We start from the raw sequence: 16,310 nt of genomic DNA on the forward strand, positions 1-16,310 counted from the left end.
ACGAGTGTTGCTAGAACTCCAACACCATCGTCTTGATATACAACATGCGCTAAAAAACTCCGTGCGAATTGGAGAATGATCCTGGAGCGAAAGAAATGAAAGAAGGGAAAATTTATCCAAGGAAAATAGCAGATCGAATATACATGCAAAAAGTTTCATTTCAAATGTGTTTTTACTCGTAGTTGTACTTTTACCTATGCTACTCCTGATTGTACCTGTACAGTAAATAATGGATTGATCAAGAATTTATTTGTTTTTGTATTTTAAAAATATTTTAAAAAATAAATTTTTTCCATATTCAAATTAATTTGAGATTAATAATAAATTTTTCATTGTATTTTTAAATAAAAAATATTTTAAAAAACAACTATTATCATGATAATTTAAATTTAATAAATTTCTAATTATTAAAGTAAATATAAACTCTCAAAATCAACCACACCAAACCAGCTAGGTAAAACTTTTTGTTTAAATATCAGACTTGCCAAGTCTAAATTAATTTAATGTTATGTTGGAAAAACCTATTTTGCAATATTTTTTTTACTCCAAACACCTATAAAATATCTTAAAATCATGACAAACTCATTTATGATTTCAAAAAATCTAAAAAACTGTCCCAAAAACCGAACTTATCCCGAAATCAAAAATCAACTCGAGCTCAGATCTGTCATGAACTTTTAAGGTACACTCAATACGAACTTCTCGCATCAAATGAAACAATTTGACACAGAAATCCTTTATTTTGGTGGTTTAAATTGGTGCCAACAACAAGTTTCTCTTTCTATCATTAGAATTCAGCGACTTTTCTCTCTCTCATTTCTCAACTGGAGACCAAAAAATAACAAAAATAAATATTTATATGAAAATGGAATTGGAACAATTTCAAGGAACCGCGATTATATAATTTACATGATTATTTAAATTGAAGGACCAAAGTTAATATTTTCAAAACTTATAGTACGTCACTTATGTTTGTCGTGTTTTTCATTTTGATTTCTCCTTTTTCAATCTCACTCTTTAATAATAATATAAAATCAATTGCTTCTTAAATACAACTTGATCGTCTTCAAGGTTCATACTGAAAAAAAATAAAATTTTATACAATAACAAACATACATTAAAAATCACACACGTTTTAGTATATAAGAAGTAATAATTAATTTATCTCCCTTCAATCAATCATAAAAGGAGAAGGAGACATGGGTGGTGAAGATCCAAAAACCTTCAATTGGCTGCTAAAATTCCACCTTTCAGATCAGGTGATTCAATAAGCCCATTTACACATGGGCCTTGAACCCATTTTCATCTAAGAAAATTCTAATACTGGTAAAAGAAAGTTGGCGCGTGGAAAATGGGCACCTTAATTAATCTATTTCCAGGAATGCAGGACAGGGCTGTCGCTTCTCCAGTTTCTGCCATCAAACAAAAATAATCAGGTGGCGCCACGTCATATTCACACCATACAACGAATCAAAACCCACCGAACCTTTAAACTATCCTGTATCAGCCATACCGTATAATTACCTTTCGAAAATGAAAGGCGTTCGCTACGAGTTTCCGGACAAAAGCAGAACGTTCATCACCAAACAGATATTTTTGCCTCTCCGATTATTATACCCAAAAAAAATCGTTTTAGGTTTCTGTTCTTGTGGATTCTCTCCCTGCCGTTGAAGATATATCTATCCAGAAAGAAAATGGCGATTTCTTCTCTTTCAGCGTCAACAATTCCTTCATTGAATACTCGCAACTCCACTTCTAATTACTCTTCCAAATTATCTTCGTTTTCTTCTCTCCAGTTTCCAGCACAGCTTCATCGACTTCAGTTTCGGAACAGAGGGGTTTCCTCCCACTCCAGGCAGCGAAATTTGCCCCTGGTAACTCTTTTTTCTATTTTATTTTGTTGAAATTGGTGAGATTTAAAGGTTTATTGGGGACTGGTATTAATTGATTGCTGTTTTTATTTATTTATGTTGGTTGGAATTTGTAGTTGTTAGGTTTGGGATTTGGGTAACTACCACTCAATACACTAAGACATTGTTTTTTAAAATATTGCAATAAAATTGTAGACTCTTTTGGTTGCTCTTTATGTGGAACTAATTCAATGAAAGATTGACATTTAGGACTCTGTATCTACATTTGACATCTTTGTTCTTAGTTTCTATTGTTACTGATAGTTTTGGTAGTCAACTTTATGAAATTATCTAATGGTAGTTATCGCCTGATGATTGTAACAATGATGCTAATTATATTTGTTCTGGTTCTTATCTCCAATGGTTTTTAACTGTCATTCTCATTGACCTTTAACCATAATTCTTCAAACATAGATTGACGTGGATCGTTTTGAGTCAAACACATCCTGGGTTATTCTATATCTATGTAGTGTAGCTCATATGCAAGATTTTAGAACTTGGATGTTTGAGAGAAACTTGTAAGATATATGATGCAGTTCATTATGGAGGTAATGGAGGTGAGCATTACTCAGATGCGCGCCATTACTCAAAGGCTTTAGGCGTCATTGGCAACCATGGGATTCAATTCTTTCTCCTACTTTGGTTTTTCCCAATATCTGTCTGGTTGTATCTGTTATAAATGTAAGCAATTAACAAGAACAGTCAATCTGACTTTGATTGTATTGTCGTCAATATGTATAGGCTTTATGTAATAGTTTTGTTGTGTGTCTGAGCTATCAAGTTCAAACTGCTATTTATTCCATATGCATTGATTCCTTTTTTTTTGTTTGTTTTTCAAATGATTATCACAGGTTGCAGCAAAGAAGCAAACTTTTTCCACCTTTGATGAGTTGCTACAGAATTCTGACAAACCCGTGTTCGTTGACTTTTATGCAACCTGGTGATTTACTTTCTTATCTTTTCTTTAAGATTTCTGTTTGTACTCTTCCTTTAATACTATGCAGATTGTGTGTGTGTGTGTGTGTGTTAACCTTTCGATTGGCAAGGTTATGAACTTGGCTATTGAGTAGCTCGGTGACGGATAAGGATCTTTAAGATTTGCTGATGTTAGCATTTTGGATTGATTTAGAATCTCAATTGAATAGAAGTAAACTAACCTGTGGTGTACAGGTGTGGTCCTTGTCAATTTATGGCTCCAATTCTCGATGAAGTCGGTGCTGTGCTGAAAGACACGGTTCAGGTGGTGAAAATCGACACTGAGAAATATCCCAGCATTGCTGATAAATACAAAATAGAGGCCTTGCCGACTTTTATCATATTCAAGGATGCAGAGCCATATGATCGTTTTGTAAGTTGATTTAATTTCTCTTTGCTCTCAAGTGAAAATAGCCATACATCCTGAGACCTATTCAGTTGTGGAATTAAGGCCATTTTCTAAATATTTGTTATAGAGGGGACAGATAGATTTTTTTGAACTAGAGAAAATGGATTTTGTTCAAATTTTTTGTTGTTTTTTTTTTTTAATAGGAAACTGCAGTGGAAGTTTTCTAATTTTTCGAGTTTATACTAGATTTTGGAAAACAATCTTGTCTGCATGTAGGCTACTGAAAGGCATAAATCTTGTTTCTGAGGCTATCAAATCAGGTACATAACTCTTATGTGCCTGGGAACATGCATATGTTTGATAACTTGATTGTAAATTATTAAGTCAATTGTGATGTTTAGGTTGATCCTTTCTGATTAACTACCCAACAAAAATAAAGAGATGATAAAGATCTGCATGTTTGACCACAAGGCCTGCGTCCATTAGAGAAGAGGGAACTTTATAATGCTACATTGTTTTCAAGTTTTTCTAGTTCTATTGCTTCTTGTTATGTAGCCACTTGTGGTCATCTATTTGCCCATTTGAGTTTTTTAGCGATCTTGGTTCTATCATTTGCAGGAGGGTGCTTTGACTAAAGATCAGCTCATCCAACGCATTGAAAGTTCACTGAATGTCAAGCAATAGCAGCCGCCAGCTTGTTTGTATCCCTTTTTATCTTCTTTCCATATTGTGTTATGAAACTCCAGGCGAATAAATCTCTCTCCCTCTCTCTCTTATGTTATTCAGCTCCCAGTTCAAAGATCAATATAATGAGAAGCCATTGGATTCTTTACGGCTAGATCACCCTGCTCTTCCCATCACCTACCATCTTTTCTTTTCAATTTATCTCCATGTCTGTGTACCAAGAAAGTGACTGAAATTGTTCCTGAATATGTTGATCAAGTAAAACTGTTATGCTAATGATTTGTATCTGTTATGTAGTTTTGATGAGAGAATCTGTTCTTTGATTATGATAAAAACGATTACCAAGCTGTAAACGGATGAATTCCATCCAACAAAATATCGATCTTATTTTAGGCCCAAGCTTTGACATTTGGGACCTTCTGACCAGGAAGTATTATTGGACAATTACATGCAGGATGATGCCATGCCATGGACGATGTTCACGGGTTTTTAGTTGGAACATGTTTGGCTATCCATGAGATGGATCATCAAACCTCCGGAGAAAACCGGACCATCAGACCTCGTCAATCCTGTCTTTCCAATTCCCATGAAATGCAGCATTCCAGGATGCATATATGAAACTTTTCTCTTGCATGTTAGCAGTCTCTGCCCACCTGAACTCAGCATACAAATTGCCCACAAAATTACAAACACCACTTTTCTGCGAGATAGGAAGCCAAGCAATCTTTTAGAATGCTCCTTCCTCGTATGGACGCAGGGTGGCAGAAGCTTGGACCTAGAAGTCGGGCCCAAATTTGAACCGGACCATACAAAAGTGAAGTCCTGAATGTTTCGTTCCACTTCAATATTTCTTGAAAGAGCCCGTGAGCCGTTAGAGAGGTTCCCGTGCCAGTTGCCACGCTCGCTCGAGATTCAAGAATCAAGATGGAGATGAGAGCCGGTGAAGAGGACATAGAAATTGGCGAGGACATTACCCCATCGGTGATCCCTCTCTCTTACGCTCTTCACGATTCTTTCATTCACTCTCACTGCTCCTCTTGCTTCTCCCGTCTCCCTAGTGCTAATTTTACCCAGCATCACCATGTCCCCACGCTACTCTACTGTTCCTCTATCTGCTCCTCCTCCCACTTCTCCCCCGCCGAACTCCACCTCCTCCACTCTCCCCCCTCCTCCGACCTCCGTGCTGCCCTCCGCCTACTCCCTCTCTCTCTCCCCTCCTCCTCCACCAACAGAATTTGTGGCTTATTGACGAACCGAGAGAAATTGATGGCCGACGAAGAGATTTCAGCTCACGTAAGATATGGAGCGAAGGCCATAGCAGCTGCGAGAAGGATTGAGATGGTTGAAAACGAAAAAAATGACGCTGTTTTGTTGGAGGCTGCGTTGTGCTTGGTGCTAACGAACGCCGTTGAGGTACACGATAACGAAGGGCGCTCCATCGGGATTGCTGTTTATGGCCCCAATTTCTCGTGGATTAATCACAGTTGTTCTCCCAATGCTTGTTATCGATCTATTATTTCTCCTCCTGATAATGTGTTGCCGTTCAGCGATGAGTCGAGGTTACGAATTCTTCCTGCTGGCACCGAAGTAAAGTCACAGTGATTTCCATCTTGAAAAGAAGTCCATAAAACTGAAATATTGGTTGCATTCTTTTTTATTTATCTGTTTTTGCTATAATTTACCTGTCTATTTCTGCGTTGCAGAGTGATAATGGTGTGCATAACAACATTGAATTCTCAAAAGGTTATACTGCATATTGGTGGCGGTGGTTGTTCTTTATGGAGGATTCTTTTTTATTATGATCTGGCTCGTTTAGATTTTAAATCTGTTGTTTGGCAGGATGTAGTGGAAGTGGACCAAGAGTGATTGTGAGGAGTATTAAGAGGATTAAGAGAGGTGAGGAGGTGACTGTGGCATACACAGACTTGTTGCAGCCTAAGGTAGTAAAATCTCTTTACACTTCCTGTGCTGTTCTTTTACTTGTCGTAAAGGTTCCAATACATGAAACGATTCCAAATTAATTTTTTTGCACTCGATCAAATCCTGCATTACAGAATCCAACTTTCTTGTTTGAAATATTTACATTATGTTCACCGATGCTATTCCTAGGAAATAAGGCGGTCAGAATTGTGGGCCAAGTATCGTTTTATTTGTTGCTGTACACGATGCATTGCATCACCCCCGTCTTATGTAGATCATGTTCTGCAGGTAATGTTATTATATATTTTCACAATATTATGTGCATTGTTGTGCAATGACTGTCCGATTCATGATCAGATCGTTACTGAAACTTGGTTGGCAATTATGATCAATATTAATGCGTGAAAGATGTTGACAATTAAGGTCGCGTTGTTTCAATGAAAAGTTTTTCCATATGAGAAAATTTATAAGAATTATGACACTTTTTTTCATGTCAGGATCGCATCGCATTTATGAGAAAATTTTTAGGACTAGTGGTTTAAGAGTTAAGACAGGCAAAGCTATGATCTACCACTATGATTCTCCATTGAAGTTGGCATTTGGCAATTGCCATGCAACATCAAAGGCCAATGGTGGTGAATGGAAATTAAATGATTGACCAGCGACCCTTTGTCACTCTTTCTGTGAACAAAAAGGCAAATATCCTTTGAGTCACAAGTCATTTTGGTTTTTCTGTCTATTAGGAAATTATATTCCACTTCCATCTCTTGCCCACCGAGATTGGAAAATGTCAAGTGTGTTCTTGTTTATTAGGTTTTGCAAAAAAAAAATTGTAAACAAAAAGGCTTCTTTCTCACCATGAACTATGAGGTAACTTTTGAAATTGAATTCTGTCCTAACCTCTCTGAAAGCTCAAATCATAAGATTGGGAGGGTGAACATATTTTTCCTTGTTTGAGAAATTGGTGGATGACTGATTCTACATATTGTTTTGAACATGCATTAACCCTGAATTCTCACATCTAGGAAATTTCTGCATCAAATCTGGCCTCTTCGAGCTTAAGTTCTGAACTCAGCTTTTATAGGGATGAAGCAACTAGAAAGCTGACAGATTATGTAGATGAAGTTACAGCCGAGTATCTTGCTGTTGGTGATCCTGAATCTTGCTGCAAGAAGCTTGAGAACATGCTGATCACTGGCCTCCTTGATGAGCAGTTAGAGGTCAGAGAAGGAAAATCACAGTTGAACTTCAGGTTGCATGCCCTGCACCATCTTGCTCTGAACACATATACCGTTCTGGCTTCTGCTTATAAAATACGAGCAAGTGACTTATTTTCTCTGCATTCTGAGGTGGGTGGACTTCCATGGGAAGCTTTGAGCATGTCCAGAATCAGTGCAGCATACTCATTGTTGCTTGCAACTGCAACTTACCATCTGTTTTGTTTTGAATCTTCATTGCTTGTATCTGTTGCAAACTTCTGGACAAGTGCAGGGGAGTCCTTATTAGCTCTTGCTAAAAGCTCAGCATGGGATTCTCTTGGAAAATGTGGGTTTCCTGTCTTGAATCTTTCTCCTCTAGCTAAGCACAAATGCTCCAAGTGCTCATTGCTTGAAAGCTTTGAAGTAAATTTATCATTTGGTCAAGATCACATCCGAAAGGCAGGTTTTGACAGCGTGTCGAGCAGGTTTCTTGATTGCATTGGTAGTTTGTTGCAAGAAGTTTGGGGTTTTCTGATTCAAGGCGACCGCTACTTGAAAATGTTTAAAGATCCCACAGATTTCAGTTGGCTTGGGAAATCCTTGGACATTTGGGATTTTGATGCTGAATTAACCCATAACGATGTGGATTTCAATTGTTGGACCAACAAAAGTGTTTCTGGAATTGAGGCTCTGGGGTACACCGACCAATGGAGAATAAATACTTTTCAGCTTGGTGTTCATTGCTTGCTCTATGGAGGATTTTTAGCTGGCATATGTTATGGTCCTCATTCTCATTGGAGTAGTCACATTCGGAGTGCTCTAAATTATGAGGGGAAATAAAAAAAAAATTATAAAAAACTGCACTCGTGGATTACATATGCAGCAGGCCATCTAACTTGTAACTTGCTAGTCAACTCTACACTTGCCATTCCTATGGTAGATTGAAATCTTATAAGAATTAAGTATTCATGAAAATTAGGTTCGAAGATCTGCTGGCTCCAGATTTCGCGAGCCTCCTGCAGTGCACAACACAACCAAGGTGTACTGGTGCAGATGGTCAAGTTTGAAATATTGCATGATCTACAGACCACTCGCCCACAATAATGGCGCCATAGTTTTTAGATCCGGTCCGAGTTATAGGTCGTTCGGGTCAAATATTTTTTAAAATCAAAACGATATTGTTTTAGTAAAAAAAAAAAAAAGTTAATGGGTTATAACCAGGTTTTTGGCCAGGTCAATGGATTGTTGGGTTATATTGAGTTTTTTTTTATTTTTTATTTTTTTAATTCAATTCGGTTTCAGCCCTAGAATGGTCGGATTCTAGATCGACTATCAGGCTACTCTGATCCGGATTTTAAAACTATAAATGGCGCAACGATTGACCCCATGCCGTCTGAAAGGGTTTTCGCTTTATAAGGTTTCCTAATCTACCCCGGGGGAGCTGCGATCATCAATTCTATAGAAGCTTTTTCTTTTTTGAGATTTTTTTTTCTGGACAAGTGACTGAAACAATAATATAAATAATATTATTATTACATTATAATTATAACTAAAGCTAAAAGTTGCGGGGATAATAATATTTCTCCATTTTTATTAATATTGTGGATTATAATGGTAATTTATGGTCGTGTAATTTTTTTTTTGTATTTTGACTTTTTTTGTATTATTTATTTTTTTAATTTAGTCTTTATATAATATGTTTATTAGGTTTGAAGTTAATAATTTTTTTTAATTTTTTTTTATATAGTTATTGCAGTATTAAAAAAATATCTTAGTGTTGGGTTGATATTAGAAAAATATCTTAGCATCGCGGAATAGTTAATTTTTAAAAAGTTAAATAAAAAATGATTTAAAAAAACTAGGTTAATAAACTTTGTGGAGTCAATGATCTGGTTTGCGAGTTTGGCGAGGTAACCCTGATTGTCCCGGTTTGCGGGTTTAGCGAGGCATTTTTTTAATTGAACTTGATTACGTGATTGTCTGTTTTTCTTTTTATCATACCGTTAAAAAAAATAGTTTCAGAAAAAAACATGTTATTAAATTATAGAAAGTCCATGGGCATGTTGACGGGTATGACGAGTTTAACTTTTTTTTTTATATAATTTTATCCTTTGATATTGGACTGATTCAGAATGGAGTTTCATAATTTATTTTGTTTTGCTTTCTATGAGTTTATCAAAGTCTAAAAAAAAAGGTTTCAGTAATGGTTTGACGCTTGATTTTGCGATTGTCTATTTTTGTTATCATATAATTAAATAAACAATATTTTTAAAAAATAAGTTATTAATCACAATTGAGTCCATTACCTGATTTGCGGGTTTGACGTGTTGACCCAGGTTAGTCAATTCACAGAATTATGGGTTTAATGAGTTTACCCATCAAACCTGATTTGTTTTTTAGTTTATGATCCTTTAATTTTTCTATTTTTTTATTTCACCTTATTCAATATTTAAATTGGTTAAGAAATGGAATTCATGGTTTATTTTTTTCTACTTTCTATAGGGTTATCACAATATCAAATAAATATTGGTTTTATGTTTGATACTTGATTTTGAAAGCATCTAATGTTAACATAAAATTAAACAAAAAAAATTACAAAAACAACAAAGTTGTTAAATCTATTGAAGTCCATAACTCAAGTCGCAGAGTGATCAAGGTCAATCTAATCTGACATTATCTCAATATAAAAAAAATTGTTGTCTTAATTTTTTTAAAAAAACTGTTATGTTTTTACCGATCATCCAAGTTGTTTTTTGACCTATTAAATTGAATAATTCACTTTGAATTAACTCTTATGCGATTTAATTCGAAACTCGAGTTAGACAAGAAGTCAAGTTGACAAGTTTTAAAATTAAACCGCTTAATTGGATTTAATGATATTATTAAAAAAATCTTTATATTTTTAATTTTTTTTTAAGTTTAGAAAAAAAAAACCCAAAATAAAGTGAAATGCATGCGAATATGCTACTAATACCTATAATTTCGTAAATAATAACTAATAAGGCAATTGAGTTACTTACATTTGTATATTTTATTTCTTCCATTTAATTGAAAAACGGCCGACAAATTTTATGAAATAACACCATAAATATAGGCCGGTCTAGAGTAATTATATGATATTCAGTAGCTATTAACATTTTATTATTAGTTATTCCATAAATTCTATTTTTTTAAAATATAAAGATACAATAAGGAAAAAGAAAGAGATTTTCTTTTTGATAAATTATAAATTTTCTTTTTTAATAAATTTTAAAAATAATTAATAAAATATCACTATTATTGTACATTACCAAAAATCTTTTCCCGAGCAAGTATAACACTAACCAATTGATACTTGTTCTTTCACCAAAACCCCTACAGCGAAAAGTTGGGAAGCTGTACAATGGATTTTAATTTTATTTCAAAGGACGGAGAACATGGCGTCAAGATCAGTTGTCAGCACAAGAAAAGAGACCTTGGATGTTTGAAACATTGTAATTGTAAAATATACTAAAACTGCTCGTTTTACTGTGCAAATCCAAGTGAAACGCTGAGCAGCTGCTTTCCCTTCTTTTTTCTTTTTTCTTTTTTTTGCTTTTTTTCTTTTTTTTTTAAGTTGTTTTGTTTTATTTTTTTAAGCTGTTTTTTTTTAATGATTTTTTTTGTTTATTTTTTTTTAATGTTAAATTTTTTTCTATTTATTTATCAAACTTTCATGACACGGGTTCCGGGTTTGACGGGTTAACCCAAATTTTTTTTCTGGTTTACTTTTTAATTAATTATTTTTTCAAGTGCAGTCTAAAGTGAAACGCTAAGCTGTTTTTTTTCTTTGTTTTTTTTAATGAATTTTTTTTTTGTTAATGTTAAATTTTTTTCTATTTAGTTATCAAACTTTCATGACACGGGTTCCGGGTTTGATGGGTTAACCCGGATTTTTTTCTGGTTTTTATTTTTAATTAATTTTTTCGTTTAATTTAGTTTGTTAATGTTAAATTTTTTCTATTTAGTTATCAAAATTTCACGACACGGATTCCGGGTTTGACGGGTTAACCCAGCTAATTCTGGGTTAACCCGTAATTTTTTTTTTCCTATTCAGTTATCAAATTTTCATAAATAGCTAAAAGGAATCAGTGTCAGTGCAGTCCACAGTAATACACTGATTCCTTAGGCGTTTTGTTTTTGTTTTTGTTTTTTTTTTAAGTTGTCTAAGTTTTTTTAGCTGTTTTTTTTATGCTTTTTGGGATTTTTTTTTGCTTCTTTCTTTGTTTTTTTTTAATTAATTTTTTTCGTTTAGTTTAGTTTGTTAATGTTAAATTTCTTTCTATTTAGTTATTAGACTTTCATGACACATATCCCGAGTTTCGCAGGTTAACCTGGTTTCATGGGTGAACCTAGTTAATTCCGGGTTGACCTGTCAATTTTTTTTATTATTATTTTCATAAATATTTTTGTTTAATTTAGTTTGTTAATGTTAAATTTTTTTTTATTTAGTTATCAGACTTTCATGACACAAATACTGGGTTTAACAGGTTAATATGGTTTGACGAGTTAACCCGAATTTTTTTTTCTTTTTAATTAATTTTTTTTATTTTAGTTCAGTTTGTTAATGTTCACTTTTTTTTATTTAGTTATCAGACATTCATGACACGGATCCCGGGTTTAATGGGTTAACTTGGTTTGACGAGTTAACCTGAATTTTATTTTATTTTTTGCTTTTTTTTCTTTTTAATTATTTTTTTCGTTTAGTTTAGTTTGTTAATGTTAAATTTCTTTCTATTTAGTTTTTTTTTCTTCTTAGAGGTTTTCTTTCTTTTATTTTTTTATTTTTCATTAATTTTATTTAATTAATTTAGTTTATTAATGTTAAATTTTTTTCTAAGTAGTTCTCGGCTGATGCCTTTAGTTTTTTTTTTATACCTTTGACTGTGGACTGCACAGTGCAGTCCACAGTGAAAAGGCTGATGCCTTTTGTTTTTTTTTTTAATTAATTTTTTTCGTTTAATTTAAATTGTTAATGTTAATTTTTTTTCTATTTAGTTATCAAACTTTCATTACACGGATTAACCTGGTTTAAAGGGTTAACCCATTAATTTGTTTTTTTCTTTTTAATTATCAAACTTTCACGATGTGAATTCAAGGTATGACGGGTTAACCTGGTTTGAAGGGTTAACCCAATTAATTCATATTTTTTTCTTTTTTTCATTAGTTTTTTTCTTCCTGTTGGTTTTTTTTTTCTTTTTAACTAATCTATTTAATTATCACACTTTTATGACACGACCTTGCAGTCAGACCCACGTCCAATGCTATTGGGTCTGATATTGCAGTCCAGACACTTTTATGCTAAGGGTTAACCCAAGTTTAATGTTATTATTAATATTATAAACATTACTCTTGGGTCAGGCGTTGCAACCAAACCTGAGACTCTTGGGTATAACTTTGCAAAAAAACCTAACACTTTTAGATCTTGACTATTTTTAAAATGCAAAAAATAATTGACCCGCGGCATCGCGCGGGGCATGTAACTAGTAGCTACTAAAACCGGTTGATGCAGTAAAGAGATCGAGTCTCAAGTCATATAAATTGACTCAAGTTAATTTTAAATTTTTTTAAAAAATATTTAATATTTTAATATCTCATATAAAAAAATTAATAAACATTACAACTGAATATAAACTATATAAATATAGTTATGTCATATAAGAAGTTAATTTATATGATTGGAAATTATATATATATATATATATATATATATATATATATAATTATTTCACATTAAAATATTAAAGAAACATTTTATGTGTATTTAGGTTATAAAAAAATATAAAGCTAACTATTTATAAATTAATTTTATGTTTTTTAAATTTACTAAAATAAATAAAAAAAAATATTGAATCTCATCTAAGTTACACTAATTGCAAACCTATGTTTTGTCTATTTGAAATCCGATGAAGATTTCAGGTCGCATGGTCCTGGATTAACCTGCGACGCACAGTTTTACACATCATTAACATTAATCGTGTGTGTGTGTTACTATCCCGACCTCAACATCATCATCATCGTCATCAGATGTTAATGTTTTTCTTTGCTATATTTTTGGATGTTGACCTCTCATTAGCATCTAATGGTCCATTACAAACGTGGCCCCACCATATACTCTGTATGTTTCCGAGAGCCCACTAACCTAATCCACACTACACCATCTCTTTCCCGAGCCTGTACATCTGGCTCAACACGTGTCTTGCTCGTTGCCTGAGAAAATCAGTACTGATCTTGCTCGTTTAGTTTCATTTATATCTAAAATTTTATTGTGGTTGTTACTTCGTCGTTTTTGGTTACCTTTTAGGCGGGGAATAAAAAGACAGATAAAGTGGAGTGCCCCACCAAAACAAATGTTTTAATGAAATCCAACTTCTTCAATAAAGGCAATCTTATCGTTTTATGACGCTCATTCGTTGGCTACAGTTGCACTTGTTATTGCTATTTGATTGAGTTTTTTTTTTAATAATTTTTAATTTAAAATATGTAAAAATTAATTTTTTGTTTTAATTTTTAACAATTAAAAAATATCTAAAAATATTAATTTAATATTTTTGTCTAAACAATATATATATATATATATATGTTGGTGTTTTGTACTATTTTGGTGATCAAAGATGGGTTTTTTGTGGTGTTGGTGTTTTGGTTGCTTGAAGTTGAAAATCAGCAGTTTTCTGGCGGGGTTCTGAGGTTTTGATTTTGTTGGTGAACAGAAATGGGGATGTGAATAAATAAATAAATAAATAAAAAGCTGTAAACTGGGGAGGAGGAACAGCGACGCCGACCCCAGTTGGTTTAATTGCTTTAATAATACCTTTGCCGACACGAGCTGGAACTTCAGCAGCCATTCAATGGGCCCTCGCCACCGCCCATATTAACAGCTCGAACCTGGTCAAGATATACAAAAAAAACAGCCAATCTCCTTTTCTTTCTTCTCCTTTTGTTTTTCTTTAAAGCTTATGTGAGGTTTGAAAGATTGAAGGGAAATAATTTTTTTTTTTTTTTTTAAAGAAGCGGCAGTTCGATTACATCCTCGTGGCAACGATCCCATCATCATTCGAGATTCAAGACCTATAAAAATATCATATATTCTAATTGATAATTCATCTTCATATAGCATAGATAACATTAGATAGCTGGCTTGCTATATATTGCTGATTGGGTTAAATTTGGGTTAATTTTTTAAGATGATGATAACACGAGTCAAAATTTATATGAGATTGAGATAAATAAATAAATAAAAAATTAATAATTTAATATCAAATAAAAAAAATAAAAAATTGTGTTGAAGAAAAAAAATAAATCAACTCAGGTTAATTTAATTAATTAACCATCTTTGATATGAGATTGAGATAAAAAAAAATTAGACTCCAAAAAGAAGAAACTAGCAAACAAAACCAAAGTTAAATAAAAAAATGTTGAAAACTAAACAAATATAACTCGGGTTAATTTGATTAATTTGCATCATAAATAACCCTACAAAAAAAATAAAAAAATCATAAAACTTGAGGTTCAATAATATAATGTCAAAAGATAAAATTGTAAAAAAAATATATGTGAACCAATTTATCCCTGATCAATCTTGTAATGCCTAATGAATTCATTTAAAAATATTATTTCCTCCCTATTGCAAGCTTTGTGAGTTTTGATAAAAAGTGTAAAAACATCATACATTATAATGAATGATGCAATGTATCTAGAGTCACAATAAAACACTAATGACTTTAAGTTTTTTTAAAAAAAACTAGTTGTATGCCCATTCACAATGTAGAGGAATAATTTTTTTAAAATGTAAAAAAAAAAATTCAAATCTTAGAAAAAAATTTATACTATTATTAAACCAAAAATACAATCAAGATAATTTTTTTATTAATATATCTCTTGTTTCTCATAGCAAACATAATGTTTTTAACTAAAATTATTGTTCTGTTAAAAAAAATATGATTGTTAAATCAATTTTAAAATATATCAAAATAGTATGTTTATATTTTATGTGTGATTGAAAGATAAAATTAAACATCATTTACTAATTTATTTAAAGAATAAAAAAGACTTGAATTGAATTTTCATGAACAATTTATTATTGATATTATTATTTTTTTATATTAGATACATAATAATTGAGAAAAAAATTATTAAAATTCAAATATAAATTTATAATAGTATCTAAGAATCGTGTTAAAATTGAAAAGTTAATGAATCTAGTAAATGTTTTTCAAAGTGTAAAATAAAACCAAAGAAAAATAAGGGGAAAAAAAGAGAAAAACACGAAAAAGGGTCAGGCGCATTCATCCACCTTTTTTTTCAAAAAAATAAAAATAATAGACAGATAATAGAAAATACTAAAATGAAATTATTATGTGCATCTACTATCATGTCGACTAAGCTACGACATGAAATTATTATAAAATATATATATATATATATATATATATATATATATATATATATGAAGATGTTTTATTATTTATATAAACCATTATTAAAAATCCATTTTTAAAAAAATAAAAAAGTAATTATGTAATTTCGCTAATGAAATTAAAGGGATGGAGCAAATCTGCATCTACTTGCGAATCATTCTTCAACTTTCGAGTTGATCATCAACACGAAATTTATGAAAAGATACGGGGATGGTTATTACATTAAACAAATTTCATGCGAACTAAAATGTTTTGACTGATAGATGCCATGTATTTCAACAATTATTATTGACTTGTATAAAGAATTTATGTAAATATGGGTATATATGAATCAGGTTCATTTAATATTTTTTAAAAAATAAGAGTTGGATTTTATTAATGCATTTAATCCTTCCATATACTTGATTTTAGGTGATTCATTTATACCAGGTCTAATTTCTTTACTGATCAGCCAAGCTAATGGAAATCAACTATATATATTGATAGGTTTAGTGTAATCTCTGCCTTTTCATTCCTGAATTATACTACCTGCTCTTCGTATATAGTGATGTTGTCTTATAAAAGAAGAGCAATGTTTCGAAGCAATATCCAAGAAATTGCACAAAAATCAAAAGAATTATTTAAATATAGAATTTCTTATTTACGCTTGGTTCGAAGGAGATGACACAGTGCATTCTAGGGTTTAATTTTTGTTAAAAGCAACCATATCTAATTTCCTCCATGATGATACGTGCAAAGAACTTCATTAAAAGTAATAGATAAATAAATAATCCGTGATCCCAGATATCCTAATCATCCATCTAATGTTTATTTACTTTTCACCAAGATTATAAAGGAG

At 32.0% G+C, this 16,310-nt stretch overlaps 2 protein-coding genes across 4 annotated transcripts; both read left to right on the forward strand.

Moving 5' to 3' along the window:
• Positions 1-1,524: 1,524 nt before the first annotated feature.
• LOC7469227 (thioredoxin Y1, chloroplastic) lies at positions 1,525-4,194 on the forward strand. 2 transcript variants are annotated; one of them, XM_024601591.2, is made up of 5 exons: positions 1,525-1,874; positions 2,762-2,850; positions 3,081-3,258; positions 3,853-3,931; positions 4,021-4,194. In XM_024601591.2, the coding sequence occupies exons 1-4, from the start codon at positions 1,695-1,697 to the stop codon at positions 3,916-3,918; spliced, it is 513 nt and encodes a 170-aa protein (XP_024457359.1). In that variant the 5' UTR covers positions 1,525-1,694; the 3' UTR covers positions 3,919-3,931; positions 4,021-4,194. The 2 variants fall into 2 exon arrangements, with proteins under 2 accessions (XP_024457359.1, XP_002306702.1); XM_002306666.4 differs by having other exon boundaries at positions 1,527-1,874; positions 3,853-4,194.
• A 134-nt stretch (positions 4,195-4,328) lies between these two features.
• LOC7469228 (protein SET DOMAIN GROUP 41) lies at positions 4,329-8,012 on the forward strand. Of its 2 annotated transcripts, XM_024601589.2 has the most exons (5): positions 4,329-5,505; positions 5,622-5,661; positions 5,758-5,858; positions 6,028-6,126; positions 6,864-8,012. In XM_024601589.2, exons 1-5 carry the CDS (start codon positions 4,843-4,845, stop codon positions 7,875-7,877), a joined length of 1,917 nt encoding a protein of 638 aa, XP_024457357.2. In that variant the 5' UTR covers positions 4,329-4,842; the 3' UTR covers positions 7,878-8,012. The 2 variants fall into 2 exon arrangements, with proteins under 2 accessions (XP_024457357.2, XP_024457358.2); XM_024601590.2 differs by lacking the exon at positions 6,028-6,126.
• The last annotated feature ends 8,298 nt before the right edge of the window (positions 8,013-16,310 follow it).

This window comes from Populus trichocarpa, chromosome 5 (genome assembly GCF_000002775.5).
Source record: "Populus trichocarpa isolate Nisqually-1 chromosome 5, P.trichocarpa_v4.1, whole genome shotgun sequence".
Lineage (NCBI taxonomy): Eukaryota > Viridiplantae > Streptophyta > Magnoliopsida > Malpighiales > Salicaceae > Populus > Populus trichocarpa.